The following is a 20,585-nucleotide window of genomic DNA, read 5'->3' on the forward strand; positions in this document are numbered from 1 at the left end:
ATATGCAAATTTCATCCGTTTGCTTCTGCCAGGAAATATGGAGCTTATCTTTGAATATTTATAATATCCTTAGAATATTTATAAACTTATTATCTTATTTAATTTTTGTTTTTCTTGCTTTTCAAATCCATGATAATAAAGGTTTTATGTCACATAAGTTCTTAGTTGATAATATTGAGATCTTTTGCCTCTAATCAAGAAATCCTGGATTTTGACTCCTGAAAAATATACTAGAACTTTTTTGGTAGAGAGCAATTATACCCTTTGCGTGAGCCTACCTGACACGAATTCACATTAATCAAGTCACCACATACCTAAATTAAACAAGAAAAAGTAAAATAAATGATGTATAATATGTTCTCTACTCCCTCCGTTCACTTTTACTTATCACGTCGCACTTCACCAGAGTCAATTTGATTAATCTTTGGAGTTAGATTGATTAGATTAATTCATTATTTAAAATTTAGATATTTGGAAACTATACGAAAAATGTTGGTCAAAGTCCATGCAGTTTGACTCTCGAAAAACGAATGACAAGGAAAAGTGAACGGAGGGACTAGTTTCACAGAGTTAACGAGAGAACACTGAAGGTGCAAATGAGGAAATAGTCACTACTACAATTCAATTGAACATTGAAAGTCGCTGAATAGCATTTTTCTAACAAAAAATATGAGCAGAATACACTCATTCGTCTTATTATTCCTACTGAACTATAACAAAAAAATCCTCATGAAAAATTCTCAGAAGCTTTCTAATAGAACTCCAAAAATAACAGAAGGGATCTGCATAGAGTTGCACTGATCTCTTATTTCTCTATTTTTCCAGAGCTTCTTTAATTCTTCTTTGCTGAACTATAACCAGCCGGCATTGAGAGAAAAATAACTCTTTATGCAACAGTTGACATGTGACGAATCAAGTCGATAACTCGGTTACTGCAACCAAAAAAAAAAAAAAAATACTATATTAGAAATTCTAAGAAAACAGAAAAGCTTGTATCTTGTGTCTCAAACAGAAGGATCGAATCTAGAGTTGGTGAGTTTAGAATGAGTGCATTCTTATTATTATATTATACATTTTAGATTCTTTTGCATATGTATAAAGTTCCAACAGAAAGTAATAGGTTCGGTTGCACTCACATAACCTGTCTTAAATTCCCCTTTGGTCACAAACAGTATCTGATAACCATATTTTCTAGTTCAATAAAGCTTACCTGTAGCCCCATTCGTTGTCATACCACGAGACAACCTTAACAAAGTTCCCATTGAGAGCAATACCAGCCTTGGCATCAAAGATGCTTGACCTGACAAATGCAGCATATCAGAATGTTAAGCAATGATGAATCCAGAATTTAGGATGAGGTGAGTTCTGTTCTTTATATATGTGCCAATTTGTCTCTCTCACACACAGATATATACATAGTCCGAGCTAGACACAGCGAGTTCAATTGAACCTATTGCATCTAGTCTAGATCTACAAGATGTTAAGTACGATTCTCACCTGCAATCACCGATAAAATCAGATGAGACTACATCATCTTCAGTGTAGCCAAGAATTCCCTTCATTTTACCCTCAGACTCAGCCCTGTACAAAAATAAAAAAGTACTAGTCACAAAAAGTAATTAACTACCTGCGAAATTCCTGACCTAAGATTAAACAAATTCTTCAATAGGACAAACTACAAAAGTATTAGTAGTACTTGAGAGCTGCCTTGATTTCGTCATAGGTGGCTGCTTTCTCAAGCCTCGCCGTTAGATCAACCACTGAAACATCAACAGTTGGAACACGAAAAGCCATCCCAGTCAACTTTCCGTTCAGTGCTGGCAGAACTTTTCCAACAGCCTGCATTATCAAATGTAATATGTACAGTAAGTACATGATTTCCACTGGATGCACATAATCTTGTATAGTTGCATATTGTATAGCAGTAGCGGAGAATTTTCACCAAGGAGATTCAAAATATAAGGAAGTAAACACACGAAGAATCCAAGGTGATTCCACACCTACTATATATACATAGAACATAATTTTAACCTTGTATGTACAGTGTAATTTTTCGATGAAGGGCGTTCATATGAACCATGTTGTATAGGAGGAAACAAGGTATATTATGCACGACGTTTTGGACTGTGGCTCATAAAGCATACAGGGCATATGATATATACAAAGATTTGGACAGAACATGTTACACAATGAAAACAAAAGGAAGAACTTGCCTTTTCACAAAATAAGATTTACATTTGACTTTATAGGAAGTGCAAACTGGCACTTGTTAATACCTTGGCAGCTCCGGTACTGCTAGGGATAATGTTATGAGCAGCAGCACGTCCACCTCTCCAGTCCTTCATCGAAGGACCATCAACTGTCTTTTGCGTTGCTAAATAACAAATACGAAATTAATTAGAGATCGATAAATTTAAACAGAAGAAAATATAACTTGGAGGACTAGTAATAAGGAGCTTAACTTACCAGTAATAGAGTGGACCGTGGTCATAAGTCCCTCGACAATACCAAATTTGTCATTAATAACCTGTGATGATTAAAATGAAATATTAAAGTTGGACATCAACTAAAATGTGGATATCAGATAGCAAACACCATAAAGCACAAAAAACAACCTTAGCCAATGGAGCAAGACAGTTGGTAGTGCAACTAGCATTCGAAACAATATTAATATCGGCTTTGTATTCCTTCTCATTGACACCCATAACAAACATGGGTGCATCCTTGCTAGGTGCTGAAATGACAACCCTCTTTGCTCCTCCCTAACAAAAATAATAGATCGAACGTCACAATTATCAGCGTTAGCATAAATTCTTTAAACTGTCAGTGTATATAATATGAAAATAAACTATGAACCTTCAAGTGGGCTGCAGCTTTGTCTTTATCAGTGAAAACTCCAGTGGATTCCACAACATACTCTGCTCCAGCCTCACCCCATGGAATTTCTTCGGGATTTCTGTTTGTCACACCAAGAAAAGTAAGAAAACAAAATGAAGAAAAAGAAATTACATTGTAATGCAAGGTTGAAATCTTGGAATGCATTTAATTACCTAGCACCAAATACTTTGACGGGTTTATCGCCAAAGAGAAGAGTTTTTTCATCCTTAACAGTAAGCTCGTGTTTCTTCCATTGGCCATGAACAGTGTCATACTTGAACATGTAGGTCTATAAAACACAAAATTCAAATTAGACCACTACAGAAAAAATAGGAATTAGCGACAGATAAATTCTGTAACTAAAGAGCAAAATCCGTCGCTAATCTTATTTAGTGATGGATTTTATCAAAACATTTTGTTAGCTACAAGCAATTTAGCGACGAATTGGCGACAAAGTTCATAGCCAGTTTCAATTTTTTTTATAGTGGACCTAAATGTACATTACGATGAGTACGGGATATCAGCTAGAATATAAGGCATTCAAATCTATAATGCTGTAACAAAACTCTTTGCACGTGAAATTATGAGATCAATAACGGAACTATTTACCACTCTGACGTGACTAATCTGGAGTACATCCAAAACGAATGTACGGTTGTGAAAATCGATATGGCAACTATGTACATGCAATCAAAACTTAGTCTAGAAATTACAACTCCTACAATGAAGTTTCACAATTTGTAGGAACAGTAATAAACAGAAAACTGAAAATTTAATTTTTTAGAACTAATCAAGGTTTAAATGGTTACTAGTACCCAAAGGAAAAGCGACAAAAAGAAAACAGAAAAGGGTCAAATATACCCCTACCGTTGTACTATTGGTTCAAATGTACCATTCTTTTGTTAAAGTTATCCAAGGTGGACATCTAATCCTACGTTGCCCTAATATTTGATGAGGTGTAAACCACATGGCATGCCACCTCAGCACTCCTAACCCTTATTACCCCTCCCCTCTATTTGTTCTTCCACTACTAGCATATACTTCTCCTCCACCACCATTGCCACAACTTTCCGACTCAAATAGGAATTTCACAAATTTCATTTAGTGTCCATGTCCACCAATTGAACAACAGCCAATTGACCAGAGTCGTATCTACTGGAAAAAGAGCTAAAAGAAAGGGAAATATACTCGTAAAATTGAAGAATTCCGGCTACTAAACAGGATATTATCTAATGCCTTCGCACATTTTTCCTTCATACAATCCATGACATTCCTCCCTACCCACTCTTTCGGCTACTGAAGTTATTAATTGGATTATTCACTATCAAATACCAAGGACTTATTATGTTATTTACTATTAAACCACAGAAGAACATCATGAATACCATGGTGCAGAATTAATTTAGTAATAATACAGAGGGATATTTTATCGATCTAATTAGGAAGTATTACACTTGAACCAGAAGCACTATACTATAAGCACACCCCAAATGTCTGTGGACTGTCAAGTGTCAACCGGGTCACACTGTATACCATCAACGTATCCCCAGCTATATATAGAGTGGTCATGGTGACGGTAATGTGGCAATGGGGGTGGAGGGGAAGGATATGCTAGTGGTGGAAAAATAAATAGAGGGGAAGAATAAAATGGGTTAGAGGAGATGAGGCATGCCACGTGGCTTCCATCTCATCAAAGTCAGTGCCACATAGGATTGGATGTCTACCTTGGACAACTTTAACGGAGGAATAGTATATTTAAACTAATAGTATAACGGTAAGGATATATTTGGACCCAAAATTTAACGAAGGATATATTTGGCCCTTTTCCAATAGTTCAGGCTATATTTGACCCTTTTCCAAAACGAAAATGCCAGCAGGAAAGGAATCACACACACATTTTGGCATGTTTCATTTGGATTCAAGATTTTTCTGATTATCTAAATATGCAATGCTGACAATTGATTAGCTGGCAAACTGTAAATAGGAAAAAGCACTCCTTTCCAACTTAGAAGTGATTTACATGTGCCGAAACGTAAGTGCAGATGCAATGTTTTTGGCTCAAAATATAGTTAGTACTTAAATCGTTATGAAATAGTAATAGATGCATTAATACTTAACACCTGATTTAAAATTCTGATTCGCTTGTGTACAGATCCAAGATATGGAACATTATCTTTTTTGTTTTCTTCCTATAAACATCTCCTTTTAGGAATTTAGGTCCAGTAGGCCCACTAAGGGGCGAAACGTTCCCATTTCAAGAGAAGCATCAGGGTGTATGAATCTCAACTATTTTAAAAGAGTCTCATCTAGTATCTAAACATAATAAATTCAAATGTTCAAAATTCTTTGAAAATATGGGTTCGAAGTTTTAATATTTATATTGGTTTTCAGGAATTTTCACTCATGTATATCTTTGATCTATGGTGAAAATAACAGGTTTAATTGAACCTACTCCCGACACTCAAGATCTACTTCTACGTTAGGCCACACCCTTAGGTGATGAATATGGAACATTCTCTAGTTGTGGCAACCAAACTTTATAATTAATATTAAGGAATCAATAAAAAATTAATCGGATCAGTAAATTCCGGACAGCAGATAGTTATAACAAAAATAGAGTTAAAAGGAAAAGGAGTAACCATGTAGTCAGTGGTGATAAAGGGGTCATTGACAGCGACAAGTTCAATGTCATCACTCTGCAGTGCCACCCTAGCTACTAATCTACCAATTCTTCCAAAACCTATATATACAGTAACCAAGAAATCATTAAAAAGAAAAAGAAAAAAAAAGTAAGTAACAAATGGGGGCACAAGTATGCAATTAAACACTAGTCCCTAGTAAAAATACCATTGATTCCGATCTTGACTTTGCCCATGATGCTTATAACAAAAAATTAAACGACAGAAAAGAGTTTAAGAATTGAGTATTGATTTTTACTAGGAAAAGTGTTTATTACTGAATGCGACAATACTATAATTGGATTGTTTATAAATACAGAATTAGAGCGAAATTCTCGATGTTTTGAAGCAAAAGCAACCACTAATAACAATGTTGTTATCGGTTTTAGTGGATAATACGAGACCTACGGGTTAGAATTGGTTTTCAAATTAGTGAATTAAGTTCACTAATACCCCTTAAGTTTTTTGATGATTAAATGCCACTTTACCTACCCCCTCCTGTCATAGCTAAGAAATAACACACATTGATAAGTCCCTTTTCTTTTTCTTTTTGTCTTTTTTTCTATAAAAGAATCTATGCTTCTTATAGTTATTGCTTTAAAAAAAAAAAAATCAACAAAGTTTAATACTCCCTCCGTTCCATAATAAGTGTCACCTTAGTCAAAAAAAATTATCCTATAATAAGTGTCACCTGTAGAAACCAAGACATAAATTGACTAGTTTTTCCAACTCTACCCTTAGACAAAAAGGGTAAATATATTTGGCACAACCACAAATGACACAAATTGGCACAATTTCACCTTTTTAGGGGTATTAATGTAATTCCACATGGCATTTGAGGGTGTACCAATAAATTTCTCTTTTTTCTATTCCATTGATACCCTTCCTGAAAAGTTAGAGGGAAAGGTCAAAATAATTCAAATTTTACTCTCTCTTTCTTCAAGACCATAATTACTTTTTTTTCCCAATAACATTCAACAAGAAAAAACGTGCAATACACCTATTCCAAGTACATCCATTTACCTATTGTATTGCTTCATTGTGAAACAAATTAAAACAATAAATTGTTGAAGCCCGCAACAGTGGAGTAGTTTTTTATTTTCCATATTTCTTATGGATGGTATAATTATAGAAATAAAAAGTAAGAGGGATAAAAAAAAAGGTACATATTTACTTGCCTATTTTTTTTTAAATACGACTCCAAAAATATCTTCATTAGATAAATCAGATAATTATCATATGAATCAACTAGAACGTAATCTAATCTAAAACCTAACGTTCTCTTCTCTCTCTACACAGAGGCCTGGGGGCGTAGCCGTGGCTGCCACAACTAGTTGACTTTAACAAACATTAAATTATCGCAATTTAGCTAAGATTAGCTATAATTGAGTAATAATTAGCAAGTTGTGATTTAATTCAATAACTTTAAAAAAAAAATGAACGTAACAAGTGTTTAACAATATGGTTGACTTTAATTGAAATATAGGATTGATTCAATTTAGCTAAGTATTATATAAGATTACGTAAAACGAGTTGATAACTATTGATTCAATTTCATCAATTTTTTTTTTTTTTAAAAAAGTGGATGTAAGAGTTTGTTAAAATTATGGTTGACTTTAATTGAAACATTAAATTATCTCAACTTAGCTAAGTATTGGATATAATTAAGTAGCAATTAATAAATTTAGATCTAATTTAATCAGTAAAACAGTGGATGTAACAAGTACTCAACACTATGACTGACTCTGATTGGAACATTGAATTGCTTCAATTCACCTAAGTATTATATAAGATTGAGTAACAATTAGCAGCTTTTGATTTAATTCTATCAATTTTAAAAGAAAAAAAGAAAATGTAATTAGTAGTCAGTACTATGGTTGTCTTTAACTGAAACATTGAATTATCTCAATTAGTTATGTATTAAATGGAAAAAAGTAACAATGAGCAACTTTAGATCTAATTCAATCAATTTTTTTTTTAAAAGAGTGGATGTAAAAAGTAGTCAACGCTACGGTTGACTTTAATTGAAACAATGAATTATCTTAATTTAGCTAAGTATTCGATAGAATTGAGTAGCAATTAGTAAGTTTATATCTAATTCAATCAATAAAATAGTGGATGTAACAAGTAGTCAATATTATGATTAACTTTAATTGAAATATTGAATTGCTTCAATTTAGCTAATTATTATATAAGATTGAATAACAATTAGAAACTTTTGATTTAATTCAATCATTTTTTTAAAAGTAGATGTAGCAACTAGTCAATACTATGGCTGACTTTAATTGAAACATAAAATTATCTCAATTAGTTAAGTATTAAATAGAACTGAGTAGCAATTAACAAGTTTAGATCTAAATCAATAAATTTAAACAAAAATAAATGATGTAACAAATAGTCAACACTATGGTCCACTTTCATTGAAACATTGAATTCCTTCAATTTAGCTAAGTATTATATATGATTGAATAACAATTTGCGACTTCTAATTTAATTCAATCAATTTTTTTAAAAAAGTAGATGTAACAAATAGTCAATAATATAGTTGACTTTAATTGGAACATTGAATTATCTCAATTAGATAAGTATAAAACAGAATTGAGTAACAATGAACAAGTTTAGATCTAATTCAATCAATTTAAATAAAAAATGTAGATGTAGCAAGTAGTCAACACTACGGTTGATTTTAATTGAAATATTGAATTGCTTCAAGTTAGTAAACATTATATAGGATTGAGTAACAATTAGCAACTCTTGGTTTAATTCAATCATTTTTTTAATAAAAAAGTAGACGCAACAAGTAGTCAATATATGGTTGACTTTAATTGAAAAATTGAATTATCTCAATTAGTCAATTATTAAATAAAATTGAGTAACAATTGACAAGTTTTGATCTAATTTAATCACTCTAAAAAAATAATGAATGTAACAAGTCGTCAACACTATGATTAACTTTAATTAAAACATAAAAATTATCTCAATTTAACTAAGTTCGATAGAATTGAGTAGCAATTAGTAAGTTTAGATCTAATTCAATCAATAAAATAGTGGATGTAACAAGTATTCAATACTATGGTTGACTTTAATTGAAACATTGAATTGCTTCAATTTAGCTAAGTATAGGATTGAGTAACAATTAGCAACTTTTGATTTAATTCAATCAATTAAAAAAAAAAAAAAGTAGATGTAACAAGTAGTAAATACTATCGTTGGCTTTAATTGAAATATGAATTATCTCAATTAGTTAATTATTAAATAGAATTGGGTGACAATTAGCAAGTTCATATCTAATTCATTCAATTTAAACAAAAATAGTGGATGTTACAGAAGTTGACACTATGATAATGGTTGACTTTGATTGGAATATTTAATTATCTCAATTTAGGAAAGTATTAGATATGATTGAGTAACAATTAACAAGTTTTGATTTAAGTCAATTATTTTTTTTAAATATGGATGTAACAAGTAGTCAACACTATGGTTGACTTTAATTGCAATATTAAATTATCTTAGTTCATTTGAGCATTAGATAGGATTGAATGGCAATTAGCAAGTTTTGATTTAATTCATTTTTTTTTAAATAGACGATATAACAAGTGGTGTCTCTTCGTAGACATTCGATAAAACTGAAACGATACAAAGAGATGTAACAAGTAGTCAATACTATGGTTGACTTTGATTGAAGTTGACTTTTCTCAATTTAGCTAAGCATCAACCATTATTAAGCAAAGCTTTCCCAAGTGTTTGATTCAATTCAATCATTTTTTATATAAAACAAGTGGATATAACAAGTAGTCAAACACTATGATTGACTTTAATTGAAATGTTGAATTATCTTAGTTTTTCTGAGAGTTAGACAAATTTGAGTACCAATTAGCAAGTTTTGATTTAATTCCATCATTATTTTTTTTAAAAGGATGTAACAAGCAGTCAGCACTATGGTTGACTCTAATTGAAATATTAAATTATCTCAAATTAGCTAAGTATTAGATATGATTGAGTAATAGTTATCGGCTTTTAATTTAATTCAATCAATTTTTTTTTTTAAATAATGAATGTAACAAGTAGTTGACATTGTGATTGGCTTTAATTAAAATATTGAATTATTTCAATTTGTTGAACATTAGATAGGATTGGATCGAATAAATATATTGTAAGTGCTGATTTAATTAAATTAATTTAAGAAAATAAAAAATAGTGAATGTAACAATTAGTCAACACCGAGTTGACTTTAATGGAAACATCGAATTATCTCAATTTAGCTAAGTATTAGATAGAATTGAATAAAAATTAGCAAATTTCGATTTACTTCAATCAATTTTTTTTTTAAATAGTAGGTTTAACAAGTAGTCACACTATGTTGACTTTGAATTAAAGATTTATTCTTGCAAGAATTTAGATAAGTATTAGATATATTGAGGAACAATTAGCAAGTTTTAATTTAATTCAATCAATTTTTTTAAAAAATGACAAAAACTGGATGAAACAAGCAATCAACACTATGATTGACTGTAATTGAAATGTTGAATTACTTCACTTTAGCTAAATATTATATAGGATTGAGTAAATATTTTTACTAAATTTTGATTCAATTCAATCATTTTTTATATAAAATAAATGCAATTTCGTAAAAAAATTAGACAATTTTTGTATGTAATTTAGGAATTTTTTTAATTTTTTTTATATTGTTTAAACGATATTTATAGGGTACATTAACTTGTAGTTTGTATTGATAGACCGTATATATAGGTTGACCAAATAACTAAATTAGGTGTATGTATAAATTTTTTTTATTTTTTTTAAACATACCACTAAGTAGACTTAGTGGATATTTTATTAGAAACCAAACAAAGAGAAACGTAAAACAAAAGAGTCTTAAAACAACAAACAAAAACAAATGCTAAGAAGCCTACCAAAAAAGCCTTCTAGGTCCATGCTATGTATGTATAAATTATATAAAAATATTAGAGGGAGATAAATTTATGGGTTCTAGGTATTGGAAGAATGAAAAGCTTAAGCATGTTATGTGTAATAATTACTTTGCATTGAAGGAAAGAAATTTGGAGGGAAATACCACTTATTGGAGCCAAAATTTTCATTAAGGATAATTAGGACTTTTTAATAGGATTGTGCCAAGTTGTGCCATTTTGAGTTGTGCCAAATAGCAGCACCCAGACAAAAAATGACAAGTTAACTTAGCATCTGAATGATGATTGGAAAAGCCACATAGTAACTTGGTATTGTTGGATTCCCAATGTCAAAAGGTTTACTACTTGTGCATGCTCTAATCAAGAGGAAAAAGTTATTAATTTTTATTATGTAGGGATAATTTAGTAAACTTCATATTACATTATTAGTTTCTTAATATGCGTGTTTTTGGCTAAAGTGACACAATTATGGGACGGAGGGAGTAGTCTTTTAGTTAATCTATGCTTCTTAGGATTTGTTATTTATCTTTTAGTCTCACACTTAAGCACATTTGTAGTAGAAAGCTCAACAACTATTATACTAAAGGATTTGTTATTTGTCTTTTGTTCTCACACTTTAAGCACCTTTGTAGTATAAGCTCAACAACTATTATAGAAGCAATTTTTACAAACTCTTTTCTTTACCTATACATTTCACTATCTTATGCCTCTTTAGCGACAGTCGGAAATTCTAATTAGAAATTCAAAAAATATTGGGTTAATTTTTTTCACATAAGGGGCTTCAACTAGTTATATTATATACATAATTTTTTTAATCTATATATACACTATAATTTTTCGATGAAAGAGATTCAATCAAATCCTTTTGGTACCTTACATATCTCCGCCACGGTGCGTCTTCGCTCCTCCTCCAAGAAAAAAAGGAGGAGGAAAAGCTTCTGTTGTTTAGTAATACTAGTCAATTTTGATATTTATATCATCTTATACTTACAAATTAAATCCTGTGGATTTTCTAGTTGATAAACTATCAACTAACAAGAATGATTCAAACCCCGACAAAATGCAGTTAACGATCCGTAGAATCCCATAGAGATGTGATTTCCTTCATGTGTTGTAGTGTTCAATCTGTGGCATTATTTTATTGGGCTGTAGAAGCATGGGTGTATTCACCCAGAACTGAAAAATCGAACCAAATCGAAAATAAAACCTATTTTCATTTTGTTTCAACTTTAAAAAACTGAATTTTATTTGATTTAGTTTTAAGCCAAAAAAAAAAAAAAAAACGAACCAAATTGATTATACCTATATAAAGACAAAAATAAGTGTATATATACGTGTGAGTGTGTGTGCATTTGCATACCTTTTTAAATATTTTACCGTATGTATTATTTTGTTACACTAATTGGTAAATAAAATGTTTCCCTTGCCAAAAGAAGTTCCAAAGATAGATATTTTAGCGGACATACTAGCGTTTTAATTGAGGACACAAAATCCGTCAAAGAATGTGGTGCAGCGAATGAGACTGCTCTTCCCTTAATCAGAGGTCACGAGTTGAAGCTCCGAATATGGGAAAATCCTTGGTAAGGAGCACCTTTGCTGAATGGGTCCTATGATGCGCAAATCCAGATATAGTACCGGACACCGGATGAAAAACTGGAAGGAAAACAAAAAAGAAAAAAAAGAAAGAGGGGCCTACTTCGATGGACGTAGGAATAACGTTTAACGCGTGGGCTAAAATGGCGAAAACATAAAAATGAGGATGGCTGAAACAGCTTTTGAAAGGGCAAACATTGAAAAGGAATTTTCTTTTTGTCGTTCAATAGTGGGATATGGTAGATACGGCAATTATCAAACTTTAAAAGCAAAATGTTTAATGTGAAAATGAAAAAATAACAGAACCAAATGGAAAAAGGACAAAGGAGTTTTTGAATTTTCTTTTCTTTCGTAAATTTTTAAAATTGGAATCGGATAATTTTTTTTTTAAAAAAAGTTACTCCTTAGTTTTATTGTATGTGAGGCTATTTTCTTTTTGGTCTATTTTTTTTTAAAAACGATATGTTTTTGTATTTGGAAATTCTTTAGCTTCAAAATTTTTCGTTTTACCTTAATGAGATGCGTATTTACAACAAATTATAAACCGCAACCACAAACAAAAAATGAAACAAGAATTTCTTAACAGTATTGTTACAATTCTGTTTATTCCTTCATTCTTCTTTCTTAAATTTTCTTCGTGATTCGAGGATCGCTGATAGCATATTTCTCGAACGTAGGATGATATAGACATACTTGTGATGCATTTGATCGCCAAGAATGTCGCGCATCACGTGATATTTTATCTTGAGGAAGATCCCTCTTGATCATTTCGGCTTTGAGAAAGACAATATATTTGATGTCTTGATCTCCTTGTGAATACCGAGGAGTTTCTGGGATATTCAAGATGTTTTTTCAAAGGAATATATATGTATCCCTTCATATAGGCGTGAGCTAGGATTTGAATAGAGTAGGCTCCAAGAAACCCAAACAAACGTTGGACTTGTCTTGTAGAGAGGCTGACTTAAATTGAGTAATTTTTAGTCAATAAAAATGTTATGACACATTTAAATCATGAGTTTCAAGGATAACTTTAGTATGTGGGAAAAAATTCTTAAACACATGTCAGATCAAATACTGTCAGATCAAATACTATCATAGAAAATAAAATAGACGCAATATATATTTTTGTAAAAACTTTAAAGCAAATTCAAACTTAATGGTTGACGAGTGTATTCGATTGAGTGGTAGAATACCGGTATTACTGACGTAGAGGCAGATCTAGAATTTAAATTCTATGAAATTTTTTATCTACCTGCAATTAATAGTACTATATATACTAATAATCATGAGTTCATATTCAAATATTTATAGTAATTTTTTTTTAATATATACACAGAATTTGAGCAAAAATTCTCGAGTTCACCTGAACCTATAACCAGGCAATTAGATCCGCCACGATATTGACGGGCAATGGGGAGTGAGAGTTGGTTATAATTCAGAACCCGTAAACTAAAAATACTGGAACTACCTCCGGCTCCAGGTAGGTAGAGGATCCTCTTAGAAAGCAAGGACTATATAAAACGCCAAATGTATAAAACCTATAGGCCGTTTCTCCAAGCCTTTTATGAGTCTTAATTAGTTCAGGTGGTTCTACTTTTAGCAGAGGGACTTGAGACTGAGTGAAAAGGAAAAATGTGCAGCTCAAGGCTGCTAATTATAGCAGTGTTGGTGACAATAGAATGCATGGAAGTTGGTTTAAACACACTCAATAAAGCTGCTACCACCAGAGGAATGAGCAATTTCGTTTTCATATTCTATGCCAACGCCTTGGCTTTGTTCTTCCTCGTCCCTTCTACTTTTATCTATCATAGGTTAATTTCTCCAAAACTGTTAAGTATATACTTTATTATATTCAAGGACGAGGCTAGAGTATGGATTTGGTCGAATTCGGTGTCTTTGATTCAAATCTTGTATTTGTCTTAAAAATTTATTAAGTATGTACATATTATTATTTAGAACTCAATAAGTTGAAAAGATTATGTTCTAGAACTCATAAACTTCAAATCCTGATGGTTTTTTTTTTGGTCCAACAGAATCAGGCCTTGCAGAAAGCTCAAATTTTCTATATTCTGTAGGATGATTCTTCTTGCCATTCTCAGGTACTTGATGAAATTGAAGAATTTTTTCTTTAGTTGTTGTATGTTGGTTATTACTTATTATGACTGTTTAATTACGGCTTTTAACGTTTGTGTTTTCGTGGAACAAAAAGCTGCTCTGTGCAAATATTGTTGTACATTGGGATAGAGTATAGCAATCCAACTCTGGCATCAGCAATGACTGATCTTGTTCCAGCTTTCACTTTCCTAATTGCTGTAATCGCCGGGTAAGACCATTTCAACCATTCAGCCACTTCGTTTTTTTTTTTTTGGACGCTACTAGTGTAATTTAATCAAGGGGGAAAGGGTCAAAAATATCCCTCTACTTTGTTTGAATGGCTAAAAATATCCTGCCATTATGAAAGTTAACAAATATACCTTCATTTGACGGAAATCCCTAAATTGATTCAAATAACCCGATTTCATTAAAAATAATCCATTCTCCTATTTTACCCGCCCCGAATTACCTCCATCAATTATAACCAGAAGGAAGATTAAGAAGTGGTTTTTGAAATTAGAAAACATTTTAATTAAATTTCATCTTTGTCAATCATCTATAATTTATAAACATGTTATTCATTATTTGAATAGAAATTTTGTTCGAGCTTTTCCCTTAGAAAGGAAAGCAAAGAAAGACGGAAACAATTGACGGTCATTTTGGAAACAACCAGTACATACCTTTACATAATTAGTACTGCAGAGCAACCAACTAAGCAGATAAATAGAGCACTAACTTATCACTAACCTATGGCCTGAAGTAACTTTTTTTTTTGCGCGGATTGCCCTTCATTTGGGGTGGTCTTTAATTTTTTCCCTTCAAGTTGGTGGTCTTTAAGTTTTGCCCCTCAAATTGGTGGTCTTTAGCTTTTTCCCTCTGCCTTTGCAAATTCTGTCCATGCAAATTCTGCCTGCAAAGGCAAAGGGCAAAAATTAAAGACCACCCCAGCGAAGGGCAATCCTGCAAATTGCCCCTAAAGTGATGGCTAAAAGAGTTGACCCATTACCTAACTAATTTCAACATAACTCCTAAGATGACTTAACTGAAACATAAAAATTGTAGCTCCTAAAACATGACACTAACTTTTGAATCAGTCAACGGCTAAAGAAAAAGTAAGTCTTCATCGACAGGCTTGATAGCAGGAGGAGAAAATATGAGAGAGAAGGAAGCATGAGTTATTTTCGAAGGCGGGTCGGGGTTGGTAAAATAGGAGAATGAATTATTTTTTATGAAATTGATTAATTGAATCAATTCGGAGATTTCCGTCAAATGAAGAGGATATTTGTTAATTTTCATAACGGCAGGGGCATAAATGACCCAAAATTAGTTCGGAGGATATTTTTAGCCATTAACAAAATAAAGGGATATTTTTTTACCCTTTTCCCTTTAATCTATTATAGCAAATCTCGGAAGAATATTAAAACCCCTCATATAGATCAAACAGTTACAATATTTAAACTTAATAAGTTCTACTTCAGTTAAAGTTAGCATTGAACTCATTGTACTTAATAGGTTCTACTTCAGTTAAAGTTAGCATTGAACTCATTGTATTCTTTAAATTTGGACATATATATATATATCGTCTGCATCGAAAATATTTGGCTGGGATGAACTCGCAAAGAGTTGCATCTGCCACTACCTCATAGTGAAGGTTTTTCAATGCGAACTCAAATTAGTCGTGTTAGCTAGCAAGTTTAGTCTTCCGGCTCCGGATAATTAAACTAAACAAAATTAATTTGTTAGGTTATTAGATCATATTTGTTATAAACAGTTTATTTGTCAATGCAAGTAAATTAAGCTGATGTTCTTACTTGCTAATGCACAACTTATAATTATCTTTTTTGAAATAGAATGGTTTCGTATTTGTTTGTCAATGAATTTTATTTTTACTCGTATATTCCTTTTTTTCCTTTGGGTCTCAATTGGTTCACACACTTCCCTAACTACTGTGCACTAAACAGGGAAATATTTTAATGTATTATTTTATTTATGATATTTTGGCAAATATTGTTTTTGTATTATTTTGAGCAGGATGGAAAAGTTGGGATTAAAGTTGAAAAGCAGTCTGGCAAAGTCTATTGGGACAACAATATTAATTATTGGGGCCCTACTTATGACTTTTTATAGAGGCCCTCCCATATTTTTCAATAAATCAATATCCCCCAAATCTTTTCATCAACTTCACATCAGTACAAAATCAAATTGGACCCTTGGTGGATTTCTACTTGCTGCTGCTAATTTCTTGCTTGCATGCTTATACATCGTTCAGGTAGTATCAGTCAAAAATATAATTAAGTTAATAAAAGTGTATTAATTCTTCAAGTTAAGATTATATATTGTTGTATGACCAGGCATGGGTTATGAATGATTATCCAGAAGAATTCATGGTGACAACTGTTACTTGTGGCTTAGTAACAATTATGTCAGCTGTGGTTGGCTTAATTGCTGAGCCAAATCCGACTTCTTGGAGACTTAAGCCAGATTTGGAGTTTATTACTGTTTGTTATGCTGTAAGTAACTTATGAAGAAAAATTTTATATTTCATTTTCTGTTAATTTACAATTATAAAAGTAGGATAACATTAGCAATACATTGAAAAATATTAACATGCACCGATGTTTACCAATATGTTTCGGTGTAAATATAGAGTACGAAAAAAATATTTTCTCCAATATATTACAAAATATAAATTCTCACAGGGAGCCCTACTTGACTAGCTGAAGTAATAACGAAAATGCAGCTAATTGAAGTAGTCTGGACCCTCCAGTTAATTTACTCAACTTTATAGATTCGTTTATTGGTAGTGCTCCATTATAACCAAATATCTTGCATTATAAAATCACCCGATTTGATTCTAATTCGGCATTCTCTTCTTCTTTTCAACCATCTTAGCTAGAAATGAGTTCATGATTTAAATTTAATGAGTTCGACTTTTAAAGCTATTGACAGTTTGACATTGATCATTATATTTTTATAGTTGTGAGTTAAAATCTAGTTGAAATATATTTATGTACTTCGCGTCAAAAATAATGTATTTGGATGAATCCATTATCGAAGAACTACATCTGTCGCGGTCTCTACCACTCCCCGTGTATAAAGTAATATTATGCAAAAAAAAAAATACTTATTTTGTCCAATATTATAGGACAATATTAATTATTATTCAAGAAGTCAAAAATTTCTCTATTATTCAAACAATAAATTATTAATAGTTTAAAATGTGAATTTGTAGCAATGAGTTTCTTTTTAGGTAAATGTTATTTGAAAGAAAAATTAAGAAATCTATATTGAATCCAAGCATACTTGAATGCCTTCATTCTTTTTGAGATTGAGCTCACAACTGGAAATAAAACATGACTTTCTGAGGAAAATTCGTCGGAAATTAGCTTGTCCTAAACGTTCCCGATGGACTTTCTGTTGAACTTTTAGATTACCAACGATAACATTCATCAAAAAATGTCCCTTTTTATAGTAGCATGAGTAAAAAGATGAATCCCCTTATGACTTAACATTTACAAATTGAACTTACTATTTCTTTTTCTTTTTTGCAGGCAATTTTTATGATCGTCCTTAGAAGTCTAGTTTTTGTTTGGGCACTGAAGAAGAAGGGACCTGTGTTTGTTGTAATGGTTAAGCCACTTGGAATGATAGCTGCTGTTATCATGGGGGTCACTTTTCTTGGTGATGTTTTTCATGTTGGAAAGTTAGTAATTCTCCTCCCTAGCCTTTCTTAATGGGTTAATTGTACATAAGGTCATCGAACATATAGTAATATTAATTGCAAAAATTCATTAAACTAATTTTTCTAACCATAAAATCATTCAACTTTAACTAAATTTTTCACAAAAAACATTGTAAAGCCCTTTTGCAGAGTCTTTTTTTTTTGTTGGTAGGATAAAGAGCTTTTTAACGGTATGTTCATAAAACAAGTTATAAAGTTGGATTTGGTCGTGTTATGAGTAGTTTACTTGGGTGGGAGCTTTATATTTTAAAAAAAATAATATTTAAAACAAGAACAGTAGTTTTCTAACAAACTTTCACCGGAAAATGGCATAATGATTTTTTTATGAAAATTAGTGATAGTTGAGTGATTTTATGGTTAAAAAACTTCGTTTGATGACTTTCTTCCAATAATAATATAACTTCGACGGTCTTTTGTGTTATTAACCCCTTTTTCAACTTCATTAATTTGAAGATAGCTTCTTATAATCTTTAATTGATTAGTTGATGACTAATTGTTCTATGAATTAATTAAAAATAAAAATATTTGCAGTATAATTGGTGGAACGATCATAGCATTGGGTTTCTACTGTGTGATGTGGGGAAAAGCTAAAGAAGAAATGTGTGTTGAAAACATAGGCATGGATTCTGGTTTGGCCACTACCAGGGTATCCTTACTAAGGCAAAGTGATAATGCCTAAACATTATTAGTGTTTTGCTTTTCTATTTTTCTAATTGTATTTATTTTTTATTTTCTTATTAATGTTAAACAGTGAATTAATGAGATATTACATAATGAATTCTCGTACATGTGCAACCGTTTTCCTAAGCGAAAAGATGACAGTGAGAGTAGACGTAACACATTTTATATTATACTTTCGTCGTCTATTTTATATGATGATATTAATTAACTGTATATGAATTTTAAGAAAAAGAAAATTTGATGCATAAAATCTATATACTAGTTTTTGGACACGTGCAATGTTAATCAGTTCAAATTTTTTTATTGAGATGGGGAGTATATCATATTAAAATATAATGATTTTTTTTAAAAAAATGCAAGCTCAAACTTATATGAATGGTGAATCTATTCCATCGAACTTGATTATTGCATGTAAAATGATAGGGTATCGTCTGATTTGCGGAATTGAACAACTAAATAATACTCCTTCCAAATAAAAAAGAGTATTCACTCAGCCATTTACACACCCCTTAAGAAAATACTAACCCCTAGAAAAAAAGAGGCAATTTGACTAAACTTCCCCTAGTTAAATATGTATTGGGATTTAATCTCATAACACTTAATAGGGGAAAATCTGGCAAAATAAAGTTAATTCTTTTTTGATTTGATAAGCGGACACTCTTTTTTACTCAAGAAAAAAGTCTAAGTGGACGCTCTTTTTGATCCGGAGGGAGTATAATGTATGTGTAATGAGATCAATTTTGGAAACAAATGGTCAAATATGCCTCTCTTCAATCAAGAGCAATTGAAACTCCAGGACGGTATTTTGAAGACATGGCATTTCAAAAATGTTAACATCAGAGAAGTCAAATGCTTATATGAACGAAATGCATATCATCTTCAATTTCTGCAAAAGAATTATTTGTGAAGACAGTCATTCAACAATCAAAAACATCCATCGTGTAATTCATATTTGCCAAACAAATTAAGCAACTATTGGCTTACAACATAATTTGCTGCTATATTTTACACCGCATCAAGTGCACCTTTAACGTGTCCTTGCTAGTAGTGATAGATAACATGTAGAATTAATTTTTTTTTTTTTTTAAAAATGGTTTCGAAGACTTCAAAGCAAAAACACGATACAAATCAGCTGAATAAATCTCCCTGTCCATCCACGTACATGTCTAATTTATTAGCAAAAGCCCCGAGTATAAGCAAGCTATTAATGAATTTCTTTTTCAGGATAAGATTTGGAGCTAGCTTACCCAAGAGATTTTCCTTTAAGAAGCCAATGAAGTTCTCTAAAAAGGTCATCCAACTAAATGAATTACCAAAACTGAGAAGAGGCAGAAACCTAGGCAATTGTGCACACAATCAAGACTTAACCACTTCTAAGTCTCTGGCCTGAAGGCAAACATGGACAAGAGCTCTCTCTACATGGCTGGAACAACTTCTGAATTTAAAGAGCAAATTCTCCAAGATATGCAATTTGCGACTGGAGAAATGCCATTTAAATACTTAGGTGTTCCACTGTCCTCCAAAAAGATCACCATCCAACAGTGTATGCCAATTGTAGAGAAAATGATTGCCAAAATCAGATGCCGGTCCACTAAATTCCTTGCATACAGTGGAAGAGTTCAACTGATAAAGAGTGTCTTGTTTGAAATGCAAACCTATTGGGCACAAGTTTTTCTCCTTCCCAAGAAAATTATTCAATTGGTTACTAGCATATGCAGGACATGCCTTTGGACTGGTGGACATGAGAAATCAAAAATATCACCTGTGGCCTGGGAAACTCTCTGCCAGCCAAAGTCAACTGGAGGACTCAACTTTATTGAATTTCACTTGTGGAATAGAGCTGCACTTTGCAAACTCCTCTGGGCTGTAAGTACTAAACAGGATTCCCTTTGGGTCAAATGGATACATGCTTTCTATATAAAAGATAAAGAGATGTATTCCATGGAAACTCCAAAACAAGCCTGTTGGTTAATCCGGAAAATCATTGATGCC

General features: G+C 31.8%; 2 protein-coding genes across 3 annotated transcripts; one reads left to right on the forward strand and one right to left on the reverse strand.

The window, feature by feature from the left end:
- Positions 1 to 597: 597 nt before the first annotated feature.
- LOC132641383 (glyceraldehyde-3-phosphate dehydrogenase, cytosolic) lies at positions 598 to 5,880 on the reverse strand. 2 transcript variants are annotated; one of them, XM_060358356.1, is made up of 11 exons: positions 5,725 to 5,880; positions 5,517 to 5,617; positions 3,051 to 3,166; positions 2,857 to 2,956; positions 2,616 to 2,762; positions 2,467 to 2,527; positions 2,277 to 2,374; positions 1,697 to 1,839; positions 1,498 to 1,581; positions 1,211 to 1,300; positions 598 to 932 (listed from the first exon to the last, which is right to left on the reverse strand). In XM_060358356.1, the coding sequence occupies exons 1-11, from the start codon at positions 5,750 to 5,752 to the stop codon at positions 887 to 889; spliced, it is 1,014 nt and encodes a 337-aa protein (XP_060214339.1). In that variant the 5' UTR covers positions 5,753 to 5,880; the 3' UTR covers positions 598 to 886. The 2 variants fall into 2 exon arrangements, with proteins under 2 accessions (XP_060214339.1, XP_060214340.1); XM_060358357.1 differs by lacking the exons at positions 5,517 to 5,617; positions 5,725 to 5,880 and adding an exon at positions 4,330 to 4,471.
- Positions 5,881 to 13,492: 7,612 nt separating this feature from the next.
- LOC132641384 (WAT1-related protein At3g28050-like) lies at positions 13,493 to 18,698 on the forward strand. The gene is made up of 7 exons (XM_060358358.1): positions 13,493 to 13,887; positions 14,110 to 14,175; positions 14,286 to 14,399; positions 16,202 to 16,439; positions 16,522 to 16,680; positions 17,722 to 17,873; positions 18,444 to 18,698. The coding sequence occupies exons 1-7, from the start codon at positions 13,709 to 13,711 to the stop codon at positions 18,589 to 18,591; spliced, it is 1,056 nt and encodes a 351-aa protein (XP_060214341.1). The 5' UTR covers positions 13,493 to 13,708; the 3' UTR covers positions 18,592 to 18,698.
- The last annotated feature ends 1,887 nt before the right edge of the window (positions 18,699 to 20,585 follow it).

This window comes from Lycium barbarum, chromosome 5 (genome assembly GCF_019175385.1).
Source record: "Lycium barbarum isolate Lr01 chromosome 5, ASM1917538v2, whole genome shotgun sequence".
NCBI lineage: Eukaryota > Viridiplantae > Streptophyta > Magnoliopsida > Solanales > Solanaceae > Lycium > Lycium barbarum.